At 40.2% G+C, this 21,398-nt stretch overlaps 2 protein-coding genes across 4 annotated transcripts in view; both read right to left on the reverse strand.

The window, feature by feature from the left end:
- The window catches only part of RBM44 (RNA binding motif protein 44), a 44,575-nt gene extending 32,035 nt beyond the window's left edge, over positions 1-12,540 (reverse strand). The window contains 15 exon segments of the mRNA XM_072874980.1: positions 3,650-3,687; positions 3,689-3,797; positions 3,919-4,064; positions 4,844-5,240; positions 5,561-5,634; positions 5,735-5,808; positions 6,515-6,646; positions 6,992-7,094; positions 7,406-7,478; positions 8,445-8,470; positions 8,551-8,740; positions 9,433-9,606; positions 10,833-10,891; positions 11,010-12,341; positions 12,399-12,540. Coding sequence (XP_072731081.1) covers positions 3,650-3,687; positions 3,689-3,797; positions 3,919-4,064; positions 4,844-5,240; positions 5,561-5,634; positions 5,735-5,808; positions 6,515-6,646; positions 6,992-7,094; positions 7,406-7,478; positions 8,445-8,470; positions 8,551-8,740; positions 9,433-9,606; positions 10,833-10,891; positions 11,010-12,341; positions 12,399-12,515 — 3,044 coding nt within the window. The 5' untranslated portion in view covers positions 12,516-12,540.
- Positions 12,541-15,856: 3,316 nt separating this feature from the next.
- Positions 15,857-21,398, reverse strand: part of LRRFIP1 (LRR binding FLII interacting protein 1) — a 119,198-nt gene continuing 113,656 nt past the window's right edge. For all 3 annotated transcript variants that reach the window (XM_072875423.1, XM_072875422.1, XM_072875421.1), the window contains 3 exons: positions 20,986-21,065; positions 20,217-20,321; positions 15,857-18,807 (listed from right to left, as the gene is read on the reverse strand). In XM_072875423.1, the coding sequence (XP_072731524.1) occupies positions 18,697-18,807; positions 20,217-20,321; positions 20,986-21,065 (296 nt within the window). In that variant the 3' untranslated portion in view covers positions 15,857-18,696. The remainder of the gene's footprint in view (positions 18,808-20,216; positions 20,322-20,985; positions 21,066-21,398) is intronic.

The raw sequence follows: 21,398 nt of genomic DNA on the forward strand, positions 1-21,398 counted from the left end.
TAAAAGTCTCGGGGAGCGTGTGCTTCCCACTATACCAGGCCGTGGGACACAAAAAGAGGATTTAGAAGCTCATCCTCTGCTTGCAGCAACAGAAGTAGAATATGAGACAGCTAAATGCCATATTCTGGGGGAAAAAAAAAAAAAAAAAAAAAAAAAAAATATATATATAATTCAAATCTAGGCTTCATCCTGAAGGAAACATTTGGCCGCATCACCGCTCTGCAGTCTGCAAGATGCTTCCAAGTCAAAAATGGACACGAGATGACTCTGCTCCCGAGCAAGTGCTGCTGCTGCAGCAGGGGGTTATGTAACCACGGCCACCAGAGCTGCCAGCTCCGAAGCCTGGTTTTCTAAAATGAAGCCCTCGCTGCCTCCTCCATGCCTCCCTGGTATTCAAAGGGTACGTGGAATTTCTACAGACTATTCAGAATCAGATTACCCGGAAAGCACAAGCGTGTTGGCTATTTATTAACGTTTTAGCAGCCACCACCATGCCTCAAATGAAGCGGCACGAAAGAACTGGGGGTTGTGTACTTCAGCCTAGAAAAGCTCTGCCGGTATTAGAGAAGGCTTGCTTCGCTGAAGTGAGATCTTTCTACCTTAGCGAAACCTGCTGAAACGCTTGAACCAACTACAGGGGCAACAAAACTGGGAAGAATCATTTAATATCTGCATCAACAGAAAAATACCTCAAACTGACCTTCAGGTTATATTCTCTTGGATAAGACTGCATATCATGCAGTGATGATACATGAGCTTTCATTAAGATCTGCTGAAACAAATCAAACAAGAAACACAGTACGATCCCGGAACAAGCTGGAGTATAGAATTTGCAAAAATCTTCCAAAGGGAGATGATTGATTCTTCATAATCGGAAAGCCATCTACTTAAAAAAAAAAAAAGAACAACACAAAAAAAAGCAGCAGGTAAGTTTTGCATGTACACACTCAAACTGAAATAAAAGGAACATCAGCAGTTTTAATACCCCAGAAAACCAGGAGAAACTATAATAATTTCACTATGTACTACAGAAGTACACAGAAAAGTGAGGTTTCCTAGCTTCAAAAACCACATGAAAGAAATGACTACAATAAAATAACCTTTGTGCAACAAATTGTATCTGGTGCTCATTTTTTTTAATCAATTCAATTAATTCAAAATTAAGTTATCAAATGATCATTTAGGAGTACGTAGACACTCTGCATTTCTTTATGTTTCTCAAAGCACTGTTTTAGTGATGCTTTGATAAGACCCCTCTCCATTGGTCTGGTTTTAAAATTTTTACTATGCAGATCATTAATTTCACAGAAAGCTTCCAAGCATGGACATTTGGTACTGAAAAAAATTAAGGAAACAGCCATTTTTAATGCTGCACTGAATAACTTGTATAGCATCACGACTCCTGTTAACTGCTGCCTACCATTAGGTTTAGAAAACAGAAAAAGGTTAAACGTGCTGTTCAGGTAAATATGACAGCTGCTCACTAATGAGAATAAAAGGACTTTCCAGCCCAAAACCTAACTTGCCATTTCTAATGAAGTTACTCCTTCAAAATTAACAAATATACAAGATCTATAAACATGCAGATGTCCAACTCTGGGCCAAGTCAGCCAAAGAAAAAAGCAAGATTATATTGTGCTTTACTTTAAAGCTGAATTTAAGCTGTTATACATTAAATACTATGTAATACAGCTTGACATAAAAGTATTATCTGTACAACTCTGGACATTTCATCAGCCCGCAAGAACATAAGGCTCCGAGGTGGTATTTCTCAGTGGACACTTAGCCTTCAGGAAAGTCTGAAGCTATACATATACCAGAATTAGTATAGATGAGCTTTGAGCAGAATCATCTTTTCTTAAACATACTACGTACTTGTTTCTTACTACGGAAAGATGATAATTCTTTTTCCCCATTACTTATAATGACCTAGCTATTTCACAGCTCCCTCATGATGAAAGTAAAAATTGTTATAGGTCATCATCTCTTTAGCAAAGCAACAGAAAAAAAAAAACCCATCATAGGAACAATTATGACTGTAAAACCAACACACCATTTAAAAAAAATAAATATATCAGTTGACAAGGAAGGCACAACACATTTGAGGCTGTTAAAACCTTACTAATTGAAAATACTCTCAAGTGTAAGATTTTCTTTTTTTGGACGAGTTTATGTCCATATCTGCAGTCCTGTGGAAGTCAGTCAGTAGATTAATATGAAGACTTTTCTTTTTTAAATTTTGTTTTGATTCAGAGGGGCATCTGTAAAAGCTCACAGGGCAGCCAAATGCCACACTAACAAACTTATATTACACTGGTCCTTTCAAAAGGAACTCAGCCAAACACGCACACTGGTTGAGATTCTTTCATGCTCTTCATCACTACAGGAGGTACAATCTTACGCTGTATGTAAAATCCTATCCTATGTCTCTGTGGATTTAACACAATCTACAGTCAGTCTTTCTGAAGGACTTTTCTGGTCACTGGTATTACTTCCCAAAACAAGGCTGAGACGAATGACCTATAAGCATCTATTTGTATATTTAATGCATCTATGGAAGCTTTTCTAGCCCAGGCTTCCACTTCATCTTACTGGGCAGGATCACTCTACTACCATTACACTTCTAGTATATAACGCACAACGGTTCTGTTCAAGTTAAGGCTGTGTTATGGTTTACTTGTGCACTACAGTGACACATGCACAGGCATCCGACCAGGAGAATTTAGTCTGATAAGCAACATTCAATGGGTGGGAAAGATACTTGGATATGTAAAACCATCGGCATAAATACTACTTATCTTGGAAAAGGTGGTATCGATTAAAACCAAACTGACTCCTTGACCTCCTTGAAACGGGAGCTTTGAGACGAAAATCAGAGCATTAAGAATTTGGTGCAGTTTCAGGAAGAAACACTACAGAAGAATAAATATTGTACAGAGTGTGTTTGTGGGCAAAGGTGAAGCTGGAGCATTGCACTGGACAGCGTGGAAAACCTGCACTGCTAGCAGCCCTAAAGCAAGCAGAACACCAAGCTTAGTAAGAGACTGACACAAGCGCCAGCTCAAGGATGTCTCCTACAGGAGAATGTATATACACATCCCTGGAATTCTCAGCTGTGGTTTTAGCATGTTCAGCTTGCTGCAGCTTCCTGCGGCATCCAGTGCTGTGTCATCAGGCAAGAGGTCTTTTAACACGAAAAAACTAAAAAGACATACAATCTTACTCTGTTAGATTTCTAGTCCAGAACCGAATCTCATACATCAGATAGAAATCATCAATTATTAAACCAAAACTGAGCCTATGCTGGGATTTCTTTATGAACTGCTACACAAGGACTGGCCATTAGGTGTCACCTTTGTACAGAATATGTATGACGACGTTCTCCGCTAAGTTAATCAATAAAACAGTTTGCATAATAAAAGCCCTAGTATACCAAGCTTTATACAGCGCACAGAGCTAGCAAGCCAATCTGTTTACAGATGTTCTGCAAAACAGCTAACAATCCTTAGAGACCACTGTTTCAGTAGATTCATCCAGGTACTTCTTGCAGAGCTTTATACTAAGTTATTTACTAATCTGGTCAAGCTATACAGCTACACAAATTCAAGTGTTTTTCTTTCAGTATCTTTCTGTAGGCTAGAATACTCACTTATTTACATTGCCTTTCCCATGCATAACTGGGCGTCCATTTCCTTAGAATGACAGAGGTCCTTTCCACAATAGAACTGATGGACAAGCCACTTAGGATACCTTTGTTGTTTTTCCTCACCTCCAGCAGAGCATCCACAATTTTGTCTCTATATGAATAAAAGTAGTAACTGTTTACATCACATTTTGTGCAATACATTTAGCACTTAGTTACCATGGATATTGGATCCGTTACAAATCAGGGCAGAAATGAAATCCAAATACTCTCACCTGCTAGCCTCTGGGTGGATTTCTTGAAGTTTCTTCATTAATTTGGTAAAGCTGCTCAAATTCAACGTATTAGGAGAAATAAAGGCATCGTATGAATTAGTGGAAAAAGGAGCAGATGTTTTCTGCAGGAAATGTTCTCCCGTATCCTAGAATTGCATCAAAATAAGCAAAAAGTGAACGGGTTAAGTATTGTACAAGTAATACAACATATCTTTACTACTAATAAATATTCCTGTTATGGAAAGAGAAAAAATGACAGATACAGATTCAGATCACTAAGTTATTCTAACACAACCAGTCATATTATCCAATCTGTAAATTAGAAATAAAAATACTACATGCATTTATGTGTAACTGACATTCCTGCTACTTTAAATTGGATCCAATTTATATTTCCCAGAGGACTGGCATGTTTAAAGTTAAATCCCCAAAGGTAGCATACCTATGTAGTTTATGAGAGCAACACCAGCAGTTACTAACTTTGCCTTATCCTCCAACCTGAGCGAATACAAAATACTACATTTATACATAGATGTTTCTTAGATTTATATTAAAAAACCCAAGAGTTTCCCCTCCAGTATCCCAAAATCTTTCCTGTATACAATCACAAGATATTCACATAGAAAAACTGTTACAAATGGAAACTCAAAAGAGGAGAAAAGCAAGATAAAAATCTAGCACAAATGCCTAGGTTCCCAGCTAGCTTAGGATTACAAAAAAAAGATGGGAGTATCACAATTTGATGCAGGGGCAAATGAATGGTGCTCTCACTCTTCTGCAGCATGCCAGAAATTTATTACTGACACATAACATGTTTTCCTATACTAACATCATTCTATATATATTAAATGTAACATGTTACGGGACAAGAAGTTTTAAGGCTCTTAATCTGCCATATAAAGGAGCCTTAGTAATAATTATTTACCTTTTGATTAACTTCAAGCAAATAACATACCGAATCTTCAGTAGATGATTTCAGACCAGGGCACTTTGTTTCTGAAGGTACTTGTGTAGAGCGAGAAATTTTTGAAGAAGTTATGGGAAGGAGATGCATTTTCTCAGAAGCAGAGGTGGCGCCAGGTTCTTTCACAGAATTGGAGGTTGAAGTGAGTGTTTTATCTTGATCATTTCTTTGACTGTTATCAACAGGTTGGATTTCATGCCAAAGCTTATTTGTAAGTACTTGGGAAACCAAATCTTTATTCTCTGATGAAGTATTTACAAGTTCAACACTTACTGGTTTTCCTTTTATTTTTTTCTGGTTCATTTCCTCTACAGCTAACTTTGCTTTATTAGTGTCTTTAAAGGAAAGAAATGCATATCTGAGGCATAAAGTTTAGGAAAAAGAAAAAGAAAAAAGGAAACTAAGTAAAACACATATTAAATCACTACCAGTAAGAACACATGGTGGTTCTCATCTTCTGAATATTAACTGTATCTCCATTAAACATAACAGAAAATTTCAGACTCCTTAACTTCTCATAAGATGAGAAGCTGTCTGGGATGACAAGTTTTTGTCAACCTATCTGTATCGACATTAATTACCGAAACAAATTAATGAGCAACTCCCTCCTCTCTCCCATGATTTGCGCACTTTGACAGAAAAAAAAATCTGTAACATGTGAAACTTGTATTAATATACCTGTAGTTACTAGAATCCACAGAGATAAGGGTGTCAGAAATCTGATCCTTCCGGAAATGTGATCTTAAATCACCCTACAAAATAGAAACATATTTGGTTGCAAATGTAGAGTACGAAAGAATTCAAAAAAGAGGCAAGACATTACTGCTACTGTGTAAATAAGAACAGGCATACCTCTGACACTGAGGAACTTAGGCCACCAACACGAATAGAAGAACACTCATTTCCATTCTCCATTATCTTCCCTTCTAATAGTAAACATAAGAAAGCAAAGGGTTACTAACTATTCTTGTTTCAGTTCAAGCTAACATCTTCTCTGTAGATTTCAGACGGCACAGACAGAAAACCTTTAAAAACCCTAAAAGAATGAAGAGTATCTTCTAACAGAAAATGAGAGTGTCATGAGAAGGAACAGTTCAGTTTGTGAAATCTCTTTTCCCTGAGTATTTCCTGAGGGTTGAAGAGGCAGAAGAGGTACAACAAGAGAAAACACTGGCCTGAACTAACAGGTACCAGTGCTAAAGCATGGGTCGTGTACTGCGAGTCCCCACCACGTAGCACACAAGCTCTCTGCTTTCAACACCCTGGGACTTCTAACCATGCCCGTCACTGGGACCCAAGTCTCCAAACACAGACCATTCCCAGCTAACTCTTAAGAAGCCAGTATGGGGAAGGAAGCAGAGAGAGGAGGAAGAGGAAAAAAAGGAAAGATTTACAGCTACATGATTGGCTGGACATTTACTAAATTGAGTTTAACCACTGTAGGTAAAGTTTTCAAGGAAAAACATGGATTAAAAGAGCTGAATATCTGTACAAGCATTCACTGCAAGTCAATGAAAAAGTAAGTCTGAAAACCCAGCTAGCATTTTTTCCAAGTTCACTTATGCTTGTAGAAGGAACAATAATAAACAAACACCATTATTAGGTATGGCAGCTTACAGCACGTGACCTCACCTCTTAAATCAACTGTGTCTTGTTTTTCTTGTTGCTTTTTTGTTTCTTCAGATATTATTGAAAAATCTGCTGCTGTCAAGTCCTCTTTAGCATCAAACCAATATTCATTCCATTCTTCATTTTTCACACAGCCTTGACAGTTAAAATAAATTTCAGCGTGTTAAAATTCAGACCATGGTACATCATATGAATTAATATCAAATTTTTCTGTGTCTAGGGTGATTCCAGCTGCCTACATGACTTGGTACTACATTACGAAGAGGTGACACATACTAGTTTTCACTTCTGATTTAAGTAGCAAATTTTTTTTTCAAGATGCAAAGCATAATATAGAGCTGATATAATGTTAAGCATTCCATCACAGAAAGGACAGCTGAGTATCCATGTATGTGTTTTACACAGGGTTTGTTGTTTTTTTTTTTTTAACAACTTAACTAATAAATAATGTAGTACTTGTACTAGAAGCAGATCACTTACCACGTTCCACATTCTGATCTTTATGCTGTTCTTCAAATGTCTTGCAGGAAGTAGAGTCACTTGGCTGACCGCCACCAGTTAAACGTACAGTCTGTGGATTGTCCTACAAACATGTTTCAGTTACGTCATAGCACTTACACCTGATTACACGTTATTTTTCTGAGCTTCACAATATTAATTGATTAAACAGGTAAATTTTAAAAAGTTAACCTACTGATTGTCTTCAAGAACCCCCAGGTTATTTAATTTTGAAAGGACGATCAAAATTCTGGTCACATCAACTGCATTTGTGATTACTGGCAGAGAATCCCAGCTTGAGCCCTGAAGACTGTGACTGTATTTGCATACACCTAAAAGGAGACTATGCTTCACAACATTAACGTCTATGAAACTCAGTAATGAAGAGGTCCTTACCATGTTGACAGAAATCTTCCTTTCTTGCAGTTTTGGTGCTTCAAAGTCAGCTTTCCTTGTGCCTGAAACGGAACTAAAACAGATCCAAGAATTTCATACAAAATACGGCAAAACAATTTTAAATTCTACAATGATACCAAGTACTCTGAAATATTAATTTAAATATTTCCAAAAGCTCACAGTAAACTAAATAAAGTGTCCTTAATAAATCTTAGCTGAAAATGAGAACCAAAATTTTTTGATAGCTGTATTTTATAAAAGCATTGGTTGCAACCTGAAACATAAAGCTATGTTCTAGGTTTATGTTAGGCTATTTTTCCTTTATATCTAGATGGCTTTCTGTGTGATGTTTTGATGTATGTCTTTACAAGTTGAAATATCTGTGCAATTTTTGATTAATCTTACTAATACTTAACAAGAAATTTGAAAAAGATCTCTAGTTCTTTACCTGATGCAGTAAAAACTTATTGCCAAATTTGTTTTAATCTCTACTTACATAAAGTAACTGGACATGATTCCTGAACATGCAGTACCATATGTCTGCCTGAAATATGAAGTTATTTTTCTACCATTCTTCATAACTGAATGATAATCTTAGCAGAACAGCTGCTTATATGCCTAATATGATCTTTGTTGGCAGCAAAGTCTTTTTGTTTTGTTGGAGTTTTTTGTGGTTTGTTTTTTGTTGGTGGGGTGTTTTTTTGTTTGTTTGGTTTTTTTTAAAGACAGATAGCATTAAGATTGGAGACAGATTTTAGTAGTGAAAGTAGGGAACCAGGAAAATTACCTGTAAATTGAAAACTTTGGCTATAAAGACAGTAAAAATACAACTCCATAGTTTGCACATTAGAACACTACAGAGTAAAAATTTCCTCAAAATAAAATCACTGTACCCAAAGTACTACGCTAGTTTTTCAGCTGAACAGTTTGGAGCACCAAGATACATCCTGAAATAAAGAAATTCTAAGTTTAATGTCTTTTAAACTCACTTCTCATTTATTTTTAACTTTAATAAATACCACAAATGAGGACTACTTACTCATAGCAAAGATCCTCTCTGAACAACTGTCAAAAAAGAAAAGATTTGTCTTAATTTTCTGAAGAAAGCAATTTATATTAAAAAGAAAAAGCAATTAAGAAATTACCTCGCACGGAACATAAGAAGAGGAGATGGGGAACAACTTCATCTCAACTGATAGCGGTGGAAGTGCATTTAAAGGTATGCCCATTTTTATTTTCATTCTCATGATGTTGTAATTCTTTTTTAGCTCTTCCAAAACCAACACGAGAGATGAACCTAATTCAGTATTTCCATTACATCTGTTAAAATACGTGTAAGAAAATAAGACCAACATAGACAGACATTTCATTAATTTTACTGCTTCCAGAATTGCTCAAACCTTTGACAGTGTTTAAAGATTCCTCCACATCGCGCAAGAACAGGAGCTCACTCCTGACGCACAAAGTAGCTCTCTGGAGCCATACTCTGTTTCACAGCACTACTAGGTTCTCTCTTGAACCCCCTCCTAAGCTATGGAGCAGACGCTACGGTAACGAGGTTTTATCGCTATCCGTGGCACAGTAAAGCGTTCAGTGACAGGACTTCTTGGTTGAATTCCAGGTTTGTTGCATATGCTTTATCAGCTAGAGACTCTGCAATCGCCACCCCCTTCCTGCCTCGCCTCTTAACAGTCCTGCACCTCCTCTCTCTTTCTCCTTTACCGCTTCCTCCCCAGCTCCCCCTCTATGCATCTCGTCCACTCCTGAATGGATTCTCTGTACTATTCCTCCTGTACAGAAAGCATTCCTGGAAACAAAGTGTATTTTGCTGGGTCTGTGAATGCTACAAAAAATTTCAGGCTGAAAAGAAGACTTGGCGGTTATGAGAATGTAAACTCTTTTGGACAACAACGCTAACTATAAACACTATACAAGCTATGGATAGAATACATCAGTAACATTTAGCAATTTATGCCTCTTAACCAAGTTATCCATTTCATTTAAAAGGACATTAAAGTACATGCCTGCTAAAACATGTGTTTTCCTCCAAAGCCAGTTTGTAAACCTTCAAGCAGTGCTGATAGCACATCCGATAATGAGCATTTAGAATCTGCAATTCTGCTTCAATCGCTCTCTGCAGTATTTTTTGACAGTAGCTTGATGCAGAATTCTTCACAGCTTGTTTGTCAAGGTGCACCGGCCTTTAAAATAATAATAGACAAAATCTTGAAGCCCTTGAATCAATATTTTACATTCATTATGTTTTATTTTGAAACAAGTAGCTTTCCAGAAGCTATTTCTGATATGATTGAAGGAAAAAAAAAAAAAAGAAAAATAGAATCAGTTCCTCCTACTTACTACGCAGAAAAAAATGATGTCTTACAGTAGCTTTCGCATTATAAACAGCCTTAACTTAGAAGCAGAAACTGCACGAGCACCATAATCATTTCTATCCAAAAAGTGCAGTCATAAGAACAAAAAGAAACTTAGCAACTCTGCTGATCTACAGACACACTTATTTTGTTTCCACAGCCACAGAACAATTCAGGTTGGAAGGGATCTCTGGAGGTCTGCAGTACAAACCTCTGTTCAAAGCAGGGCTAACTTCAAAATTAGCTCAGCGTCTTATCCAGTCCAGCTTTGTGTTGGGTTTGCGGTTCTTTGTTTTAAATCTCCAAGAAAGGAGACTGCACCATCTCTCTAACGCTGTTTCATACTACTCTCACTGTAAAAAGCTTTATCTTGAACTACTTAGAATTCCCCTCACTAACTGCTGGCTCTTGCCCTTTCAAAAACACACCTCTGCAAAGAATTTAACTTTGTCTTCTCAGCAACCCACCACCGGGTTGCCAAGAACTACAGGGAGGTTCCCCACCTCCCCAGCCTTCCCTTCTCTGGGCTGCCCAAACCCTCAGCTCTCCTCACACATCAGGTGCTCCACCAGCTCCCCTCACCATCTCCATGGTCCTCTGGTGGGCTTTCCCCAAGTCTGCTAATCTCTTTCTTGCACTACAAGGCCCACAGCTGGAGATACCTTTCCAGATGCAACCTCATGAGCACCTAACTGAGAAGAATCAACACTACTCTCCATCCGCTGGCTGCACTCCTGCTAATGCAGCCCCAGGACGGGGCTTCCCTTCTTCACCATATGGGAGCACTGCTGACTGACACTCGACTTGTTCTTGGCCAGTCTGCAACTGCAGACCAAGGCTGCTTTGGTGTTTGTTCAACTTGAGGAGGTCTTCAGCTCATTCTTCTCACTTGTCCAGGTCCCTCTGAAAGGCAGCCCTACCCTTCAGCGTAGGAGCCGCTGCCCAGCAATCTTTTAGTACCAGCAGTTTTGCTAAGTCACAGACAACCTTTCAATCATAAAAAAAAATCTAATCTGGCATCTAGAATTCCAAACCAAAAACAATTCATGACCCACCTGTCAGTGCTTATCTTTAAATTGCTGCTACAAAGCTCATTTTTTGATTCCTGCTGTTCCTAAACAAAACACATTTTAAAAAGTTACAGATTAACATTTGTATAGACAAGTTCTGAGCAACTTCAAGTTAAAAAAAGTTCTATATATCAAAATTGTTTGGTTGGTTGTTTTAATTACCTGAATTTGTGAACTTCTTTCAGGTGTTGCAGTATTGCCATCTGAGTGTTCTTCCAGTGTGTCAGTAAGCTGTGACCTAATTTTCTCTGTGCTACTGGCTCCACATGACCAGTCTGTATTGCAAGCAACGTCTGCACAGGTTTCACGGCGCCATCCCACGGGTCGAGATTTGTTCATCATTGTTATCTCTGTATTAATAGCCCTGGACGAGAGACAAACCTGAGCACTGGTACTTCTGCTTGTTGTAAAGCAGGCTCTAAAATCAGAAGTCACATCAACAGCCTGGTTAACCGTAGAGTCACTGGTAACGTTTTTCAAGTTTTTACAATGCTCCAACTCCGAGTTCAGACAGCTGGTATTTCCACAGGAGGATTTATCTGTAACTTCCACTTCAGAAAAGGGAGTCTCGCTAGTGAGAATTGCAGAGACTGGAAACTGGGTTTCAGCATCCTTTGCAGTGCAGTGAACGCAGCCGGCACCATGTGCACACACACCAGATTCTTCACAACTGCAGAAAGCAGAGTCCCCTGCACGTTTGCAAAGTTGCATGGCTACTGCAGGGGCCCTCTCCCGTGCTGACAGCAAAGGATTGTCTTGCTTCACTGAGATGCTGTGAATGTGTCTGTCATTGTTTTCAGACACTTCGTCACTTGTAGCTGTTTGGGGTGGCAGCGTGCCGTCAATCAGTGGGATGTCTTTCACCTCTCCATTTTCTAAACTGTCACATACAAGCAGATTTGGACAGACCCTTTCTTTACTCCCACAAGAATGACTTTCAAGTGTACTTCCACAAACAACACTATGATACTCTGTTTGCTCTTCCTGATGATCACAAGTCATGCCATTGCAATCTGGCAGAGACAGAGAGTCCTGAAGCAGGTGGGGAAGCTCTGGCATAGCTGCTTCTGGGCAGGCCTGGTCACCTACGCCATACTCAGAAGCAGGAGAACGATCTTCTGACACATCAACGAGATTTGGTTCCTTTGTTACTCCACCCCCTGGAACTTCATGAACTGGATCTATCAGCTTTAAGTTTTCGATTCCTATAGTTTCCCTTTGCTCAGAAAACTCACTTGAGCTATTCCTATCATCAAAATCTTGCTCATTAGCACTGAGATACTCCAGGTGCAAATCTTCACCTAACTGGCTTTGTCTGCAATCATCACACACGCCGCAATTAAAGTGCATATTGTCACACGCCCTTCCTAACATATCAGCTTCTTTCTTGCTTTCATCTACCCATGCACAGCAAATTCTCATTCTCTTTTTATTATACATTTCAATATCTGCATCTAAAGATGAACTTAAATAAGGTAAGCTTTCTTCTGACAACTTTAATTCTGAAATATTGCCAGAACATGCCTGGCCAAAACCAGAGCGGTTAGCTGCTGCTGCAACGTCTCTGAGGAGCGTGTGCTCAGCTTCCTCAGAATAAGAAAAAAGATGCGAGATCTGATTGAAGCATCTCCTTTTGCTTTTAACATTGCTGTTCTTTTCTAATTCCATGGTGCAAACACTTAAGTCCTCCTCCCCAGAAGTTAACCACGCAACTCACTTCCACTGCAACCTCTCAAAGTCTTCGGCTTGTCTCTTCCTATCAGTTTCTCACCTTAATAAAAATAAGAGAAGTTCAAGATACTCCGCGGTGTACAAGAAGACACGATTGTTTAAAAAATATGTTAAATTAACCATCTTATTATTACCTACTGCATGCTAGTATAGAAGCTAGGAATTATATGGTACGTTCTCAAAGAAATCCTAAACAGCTCACCAAAGGCTGTTAAAAGAATTTGCCGTTCTTGCTTTTGCGGTTTCAATTGAGTAAAAGCATCCTCAGAGACCAATCAATCCTATTTTCTTAACTCTTGGGCAAAGTTTCCATCCTCTTACCACTGAAACATTTCTTGGCTGAATCATCAGAATCTCTGCTGATACATAGTGAGTTATCTAAATCGTACACTAACTTCATGACAGCCCACAAGGTGTTTCAATGTACGTACTGATGCCGAGTCAGGATGCTGATGTTATCCTGGATTCAGCAACCACAAACTGACCTCACATCATTCCTGATTGTATACTTGGCCTGTAAGCACTCCTTGCCACAGAAAGCTTACGGCTTCTCGATCCAAGACCAGTGTATTTACTGCAGGGAACATCCTCCAGTCCAGGAGCTATAAAAATTTTTAAAACTACTTAAATGTGTGAAGAGGTGAACTTAGAGCTCTGTGCCTTCCGAGAACTAAAAACCCTTCAGATGTTGGACAAGGGGGAAACAGAAGCACATTCCTTTTAATTCTGGGGAAACAAGAAGAAATGGCTATCAAGCACAGAACTGTAAGAAAACCTGAGAATCTTTACAACCAAGAAATGTAAACATAAGGGAAAACAGGAAGATTGTTTCTCGGATCAGAGCGCTTCTTTTAGCTAGAGAAGCAAGCTGGACGATACACCAAAACAATACACCTGCTCTGGACTTGCAACAAACCTAGTTTTATAGCAAACACGAACGAAAAGCAGAGAAAAAGCATACAGGGATGGAAGATGCTCTTTGTGAAGCACGTTTCTTATGAAGGGTTGTCAGGCCTTCTCTGCCTTCCCCCAAAGCTCATCATGAAGAGAGGAATACATAGAAACGTTAGACATATTTCTCAGCTAGGTATGCTTTTTAAGCTACTGAAACGAAATATAACAATTTTATATTATAGCCACAGGTCTCAAACCTGACTATAATCTTACATAAAGCACAGCAAATTTCAGTCCTCTCTAACTCTTCCCCCTGCGAGGGCATGCAGGCCAACCAACAGGCCCAAAGTCACTGGTTCATCCTCCAGAGGAAGCTTCCCGCTTGGTGAAACACAGCCCATGAGGAACCGAGTGAAGTACCGAAGCGAGACACAGGCTGCTGGTGGAGCATGAGAGGAGACTGGAAACGCAGGCCTGTTTCTTGGCCACTGCTCTGGGATTAACACACAAGTTAGGCGAGCTCAGTCCACTCCAGACATAAACAGTGCGACCCAGGCCTGGTGTCTGCGCAGGAAACTTTGCAGAATGGACCCCTACGAGAGAACTTCATGACAGCCCTTCCTCGCAGGGAAAAACGGCTTGTCTCTAAATCTGCATCCAGATTCTCCTCCACTAAGGATCATCATTAAAATGGCATCATTTAAAATCACTTAGTAAAAATCATTTAATAGAAGTCATCGATAGAAGTCAGTCACCTTCCAAAAAAAACAAACCTTACCGTGATTTCATTCTGCACTTCCAGTTATTTTTGCTTCACAAACATTAGCCTTCTTCTTATGCTATCTTTACCTTCATCTCCTAACTGAAGTTTTGAGCAACTATACCTATGAAATTAAAAATCTTGCCACAACGCTGCCAAAGCACATCTCAGACGCCTATACATAAATTACAAGATATTATCACAGAGAAGTGACTTCCCACACACACACACTTTTTTCCTTAAGAACAAGTTAAGAAACAAGAACTACCGTAGCTCTAGGTATGCCCTAGATAAATAACAATAACCTTGTTGTTACTACTACTGACACAGCTAGATGCTTGACAACAGCCGAGTCGGTTAGAAACCGGCCCTGATATTAAAGCACTGCCTCCACTCCACAACGCAGCGCGCACAGCCACAGCTGAGGAAGGGGGGAGCCCTCCGAGCAGCCCGGTGCTCCCGCTGGCCCAAGGGGAACCCCCAGGCAGGGACCTGCCGCTCACAGCGCTCACCCCGGCTCCAGGGAAGGCTGAACAACCTTCCCGACGCCTAAAGGAAGCCTCCCCGCCCGCCCCGTAACGCCTCCGTACCAGCGCCGAGCCCGGCCGCTAGCCCGCACCCGCCGCCTCCGCCGCCTCAGCCGAGCGACAACGGCCCCGCCGAGCACGCGCTCAACGGCCGCCAGCCGCCGCTCCCCGCCCGCGCCTCCAGCCCATTGGCTGCGGCTGGAGGCGCTCGAGCACCTGATTGGCCGGCGCGGCGCCTGCGCCCCCGCGGCCATGTCTCCTCAGAGGGGCTGGGGCCTTCTCCTCCTCTTCCTCCTCGACGGCGGCGAGGGCTTCTCCCAGCGCTTACCACAGAGAGCCCCAACCGCAGCCTGCGGGGGACAGCACCGTGTCTTCTTGTACCGTTGTTAAAACCCACCAGCAGCTGGAAGGCCTTTGGTCTGAAGAAGTGCACTACAGGCAGCAGAGAGTGGAGACGAATGCAGTGAACTGGGGAATGTCACCCCACAACTACCAGCTTCTGCTACGCAGGTTACCTGTTATTTTTACAAGGTTGGTTCTGGCCCTTTTAAACACATACATGTAAAGTTCCTAACAAAGTGTGCAAAACATCGTTCAGCTGCCTAAAACAAACTAAACCCCAAACCCATATAATTCATTGTTTAGAGCATTTAAAAAAGCACTAACTTCCTCCACTTATTTCATCTAAGTGACCGCTGTGTGACAATGCCTGTGATCCGTGCAAGATTAAATTTAATACTAAAATTCACATGTTTTTGATGAACCTAGTTGCCTCCTGTTGTGAAGGATTCTTCTATTGAAAGTTACTATGTAGGTTACCTATACGTTCACCATAAATACTTTAAGGAAGTGGAGAATGAGTGCCATTAATAATACCATTCAAATTTCTCCTGATGGGATGCTGTCCCTGTCCCCCCACTCCCTAAGCACACCCTGCCATTAAAAAAGTTAATATTTGGGGGTATGTCTCACCTCAGTGCCCTTACTCACACAAGCCCCTGCCTTTGCACATTTTACAAGCAGTGTTGCTCACGTTTGTGTGTCTGCAGTAATACATTAAGAAGGAAAATGAGCCCGTTACACCAGTATCATCCAAAAAGTCTGTATTTTCCAAGAGAACTTTTTACCAGTAACATCATCATGACAGACCACTCCATAAAAACTACCCGAACAAATGACATTTTTATTGGCGAGTTCTGCTAATGAATTTCCTTTTCCACGCTCGTTATCTCCTAACAGATTTGCTTTTAAAAATCCAAACAAACAGAAAACCATTTGGGGTAACATTCCATTTGCAAACAATAAAATTATTTAACATTTAAAAACAAAACAAAAGATAGCCATTTTAAATACAAATTCTGGGAAAACCCATCCTGGTTCCCCCAGGAGCCGTTCCTCACCAGGATGCCACCACCTCGGCTCCGCTCTGAATTGGCGGGCTGGGTACCGAGGCTCTCCTGTTTGGAGATCAATTAAAAGGACTGGGGCATGTGCTATTATTACCATTCGAAGCCCTGTTGTACATTCTTCACAGGAAAACATGAAACAGTTTGCAGGAAACCAACCAGTACTTTTTCTTCCCTTATTCTAAAGCTAAGTCATACTGAAAGTTAAGGGGGAAAAAAAATGTGGCTTCAACATTCAGCTACTTTATCACACACAAAGATTTCTACTAAGAGCATATCCAGGTTGAAATACACATCTGATTTCTGTCATGAGGTTAATGCTTATGGGTGCGAGATGCAATCTACTTCGAAATAATAAACACGTCACTTCTTGATGAGCAAAGTATTCTTGTTAGCCTTTTGGACCAGCGCTTAGTTGCTAGGCTGTTTCTCCTCCATCTTGCCAGGAGAGACAGTCTTCACCGCTACCACAAATAAAAAGATGACCAGTGGCAATCACACACCTTATCATCAGTTACTAAGATGTTGTATTTAGCACATTTATTTGCATTCTGAAAAACCCTTAGTTTATTTTTTAGGCCCCAGAGGCTTTGTACACCAGAAATTACACAAGTCAACCACAGAAAATTGTAAATTGGTATCCACAGCGATTTTGAGGTATTCCACAAGAAACCTGGCTCTGCACCTGAATGTTCCTCTCAAAAACAAAAAAAAAAAAAAAAAAAAGAGAAAGAACCCAAAGCCCTAGCTGGAGTGGAAATTTCATTTAAAAGATTCCTTTAATGCCCGTGTTCCACCACATTTGATCGACAAGGACATACTTATTTCCCCAGGTGCACCAAAAAAGCCTTCTTCATCCTTTTCCTGGAATATTAATTTCAGTACTTCATTCCTAAATTTCCGGGTACGCTCAGAAAAGATGACGAGAAAGGTGTTATTTTTCTAGCCAAACCAGAGAAACACATTCAGACACTGTTTTTGGTTTATTTAATTTGTGAAGGTGCTCTAAGAAGATACCAGCGATCCCCTTAACGTTGAAAATAGCAGCGGTTTAGACTCTAACCTCCAATCTGCGAGGAAGAGGCTAGGGAAAGATCTGGACCAGAGAGTCTGAAGACCAAGTTAAGAAGAAATGGTCTCCCGGGTCTGGATTTGGCTTGAGAGAACCGCATCTATTGAGGCCGTCAGCATCGACAGAAGATTGCGCCTGTCGAACGGGAGATGTTGCTTCATAGCGTGAGCAGGTTCCTAAGGGACTGGCTGCCTGCCTTACTCGCAAGCTTCTCTGTTAGGGCTGAAGGGGGAAGGACAGCTTTATTCTTCAGGTAACTGCTGTTCTCCTTTGAGTAGTACATTCAGAACAATTTCCAACAAACCAGAGCTGTAGTGCTAGCTGTGTATAATAAACTGCCTGCAACGTTTCAATTGGTTATGTTACTTTTCATGAAAAGTGGAAAACCTTTAGAATGACCTTAGACGGAAATAATTTGCTACCTGTATTTGTACAAAAACCATAGGCAGTAATATTTTCTAAAGTGCTTCTTTACTATCAGTTACTTTTTTAAAAATTAGACTTGTATTTTGTAGCGGCATAGTTTCCTAGTAGTTCATGGACCAGTAGATAGTTTCTGATGTAAAAAACCCATTACATATTTTGTTTAAGCAAATTACACTTGCTTTGACAAATGCACCGAAGTGAGTGATCTAAGTGCAAAACCCACCATTTCTTAAAACACGGCCTTCTGCTGGTTTATTAATGCAACTTACATCCTTTAAAAGTAGTTTACTTCAATTCAAGAGCAGGGATTAAATAATACAAATAAAAGTTGAAAATTCAATGAAGCTATTGCCTATTTACCCTGAAATAAAATAGTCTTATGATTCAACTGGTGCAAAAATCCCTCCAAACACCTTTGTTTTATTGGCAAAGTCATTTAAGGTCACTTTTGCTTCCAAGACCATCTTCTTCCATGGTTTCCACTGAAGGAGTTTTGCTTTGTAATGGCTTGTGGTTCCACAGTGATTTGTAAATGAAAAACCTACTATGAATAACTCTACCGTAGTCACTAAATTACAGATACTGCCATGAGAAAGTCCAAAACTTACAGTGTTGGTTGTTTTTTTTTAAATTTTCAGCAAGACACAAAATTCCAGTCCAGTTAAAATGTTTTCTTTGAATGCCATTTTAAACGGCAATAAATGGCTGCTGTGCCTTCTGGATGGAGAACTTAACGCGATGCCCGATGTGCTTCTTATATGGTAGACGGATATTGTACTTCAAATGTACCCAAGGAAATGTGTAGAAGGGCCCCCGCAGGCACAGCCATTTGGATCAGCTACTCCTATGTATATAGTGCAGTAGGTTTGAGTCTGCGTAGAGTGAACCACAACTGGGTGGCACGTAGCAAATGTTGGGGTTGTCTGTTCTCAGAAGGCATGACACAAAGCATCCCGGACAGCAAGAGACAGAAGCATCTGCGACGTTGTTCTGATTCTGTCAAGTAGTAGCAGTTTCCATCGGAAGGTGGTGGTTATTGCTGAGACAGTAAAGCACTCCGGTTGGCTTTCATCTTCTCCAAGCGTTTTACTAGATGACCATTGCTGACTTCAAGCTCTTCAGTTTTATCCAATGCTGAACGAAGCTGAAGGAAGGAAGCAGGAAAAAACCCGTAACTTTCACAGTCTTTTCCCATTCCAAACATAAAGCAAGGTTTGTAGTTACCAACACTAACTGACCATATTGCTGGAATTTCCTTACAAGATAAAGCAGTTGAAAATTCCTGTTAGCGGAGTTAAAAGTAAATGTTGTGTAACTGCTTTGAAGGCCACGCACACAGATATTTTCTAAGCACAGTGCCAAGAATCCAAGGTATTTACAGAATGTTGAACAAATGGCTCAGAGTTTGCCTCAACTTCAGAGGCACGGACGCTCAGAGATACCTGCTGAGTGACATACACCTGTCTCACTGCCTGGCTTTCATGTTTCTGGTTCCTGGAACTACAGCCACAGCCGTGACTTTGGTGCCTTAGTTTTCTATAAAATCCACCACGGGATGGGGTCAGGGAGAGAGAGGTGGACTGCCCAGAGCAATATTTATAGGGAGCAGAGCAGAAGGTGTATTTAGAAAAAGCAAAGAGCCACACTGAACAAAAGTCAGGAGGCAGGTGTGAAAAGCTGACAAACGTATTTAAGCTGGTTGTAGCAGCTACTTGCAGAGAACACAAAGTCTGGTAAGACAAATAAGGTCAAAATTACAGACAGCTTGAAGATGCAGTGTTTTGAGAGAGAGAAACATGGACAGAGTCTGCAGATGGACACATTACAGCAAACAGGCATAAACAGATTGACAGAGCAAGAAAAACAGGCTCAATAAGAACGATTCACATCCATTTAGCACTCAAGTTTAGACTCTGAAGCTTGAAAGTTTAGACAGTCATTCCTGGTAAGGTGTGGCACTGTGCTTAAATAATGAAGCGCCCAAATTAACCTTACAGCACAATTTCCAGCTTTCTACTGCTATAATTTCTGAATCACATATTCTAAAAAGACCAGTGATTTGTATTTACAAACTCAGAATTTATAACGCCCAAAGTAACGGGTCTTCAGGTACAACAAAGGACAAGGACAGCAGAGTAGAAATAGGAATTCTTCAGCTTGATGAATGTCAAAGCACATGAACATTCACAGCTGCAAAGTAGCATGCAAACCTGAGCATCTGAAGACTGCTTCTAGATTCAAGTTGTACAAGTAGAACTTGAATTTGCTCCAGAGAACCGACTCTGGTACAAAGCAAAGCATTGCAAGTCAGTTTAGGAAGGAATGGTGAAAAGGCAGTGGGAGTTCACCCTTGTGACTGTTACTCCAGTTTGAGTGCTGAAAGGTTGGTTAAACATTTAGAATGAATAACTAAAGCAATAAAAAAAAGTCGATGTCTATTCTTTGCTCTACCGAGAAGGGTAGTTCCTCCTCTAAAATGCACCAGATGGACAGGTCTCCCCCCATGTGGTGCAGGCTGACTGCTAGCCTATGACACTTTGCATTTAGAGTTACCTCTCTCTGTAGTTTGCGTTTCTCTGCTTTCAGTTCATCTTCTACTCTTTCAGCATTTTCAGCAGCAGTTTTGTACCGGGCTACCTGACCTTCCAATCGTATTACCTAAGGTGAAGGCAAATTTTCTGAATTAAAAGTTGTACCAAGAAGTTACTCTGAAGCTTCACTCTTCCACTAGTAGTTAAGCAATAACCAGAGAGATACTCACTTTGCTTTAATAAAATAAAGGCATATTTTGGGGAAAAAAAAAAACTTATACCAAGGAAGCCTGGCCTTATGGTAATTTACTCCATATTTTATACATATCCATATTTAATACGCTTCCAGCAACAAAAAAGTACAGTCCATTGACTGAATTTATCTTAGCAAGAGTATCGCTGACATACTCTGGACAACAGCGAACAGTCAAAATTGAACAGTCTTGTATAAAATCCATATATACTACATCATATGCCAGGAGCCATTTAAAAATTGTCGATAGCTAGGCATAAAATGCATTCTGAAGAGTTCAGTAAATGCTCTCAATATACCTTTGTGTTTGAATGTTTTTCCTTCAGTAAAGATGAGTAATACATTCACTCTTCCCCATACATAAATGAAAGCATTTTAGTCTTTATGACAAGTGCAGTAGCCCTGATGCTCCAACACTCCTGCTTCTTATTTTAAGGGAAAATCGCAGTAATCATGATTTCATTTATCACATAATAAAATACACTTTCTCTTTGCATTCTCACCATGCCTGAACAAACAGAACAAGCCAGAAACTTACATTCTGCTCCAGTGCTGTTATCTCTTGCTCAGACTTTGCTAGTTTAAATTTGAGATCACTGATCTGTCTGTTGGCATCTCCTAAAAGAATTGCAGATTTATCAGAGATGTCAGAACAAGGGTCAACAGTGTCTTCTAACAAGTCTGTCATAAAATTTCCGTGCTACAGGAATCTACTTGGGGCAGCAGTAGATTAGCAAATGCCCTCTGCCAAAAAAGTTTCCTTCTACATCAGAGCTGGCAGCTAGCCCCACTCAGTGCCCAGCAGATAGGAGCTATTCCCAGCCTTGCCCGATTCCCTTGTGACCACTCTGAAAGCAGAATTAACCAGGAACTCAAGCCCAGCTCTCCTGGGGAACATAAGGGAGATTTCCAATTGCAGTCTTGTTCAAACAAAGAATAATTGTTCCCTCA

The sequence above is a fragment of the Ciconia boyciana genome, chromosome 10, assembly GCF_034638445.1.
Source record: "Ciconia boyciana chromosome 10, ASM3463844v1, whole genome shotgun sequence".
Classification (NCBI taxonomy): domain Eukaryota; kingdom Metazoa; phylum Chordata; class Aves; order Ciconiiformes; family Ciconiidae; genus Ciconia; species Ciconia boyciana.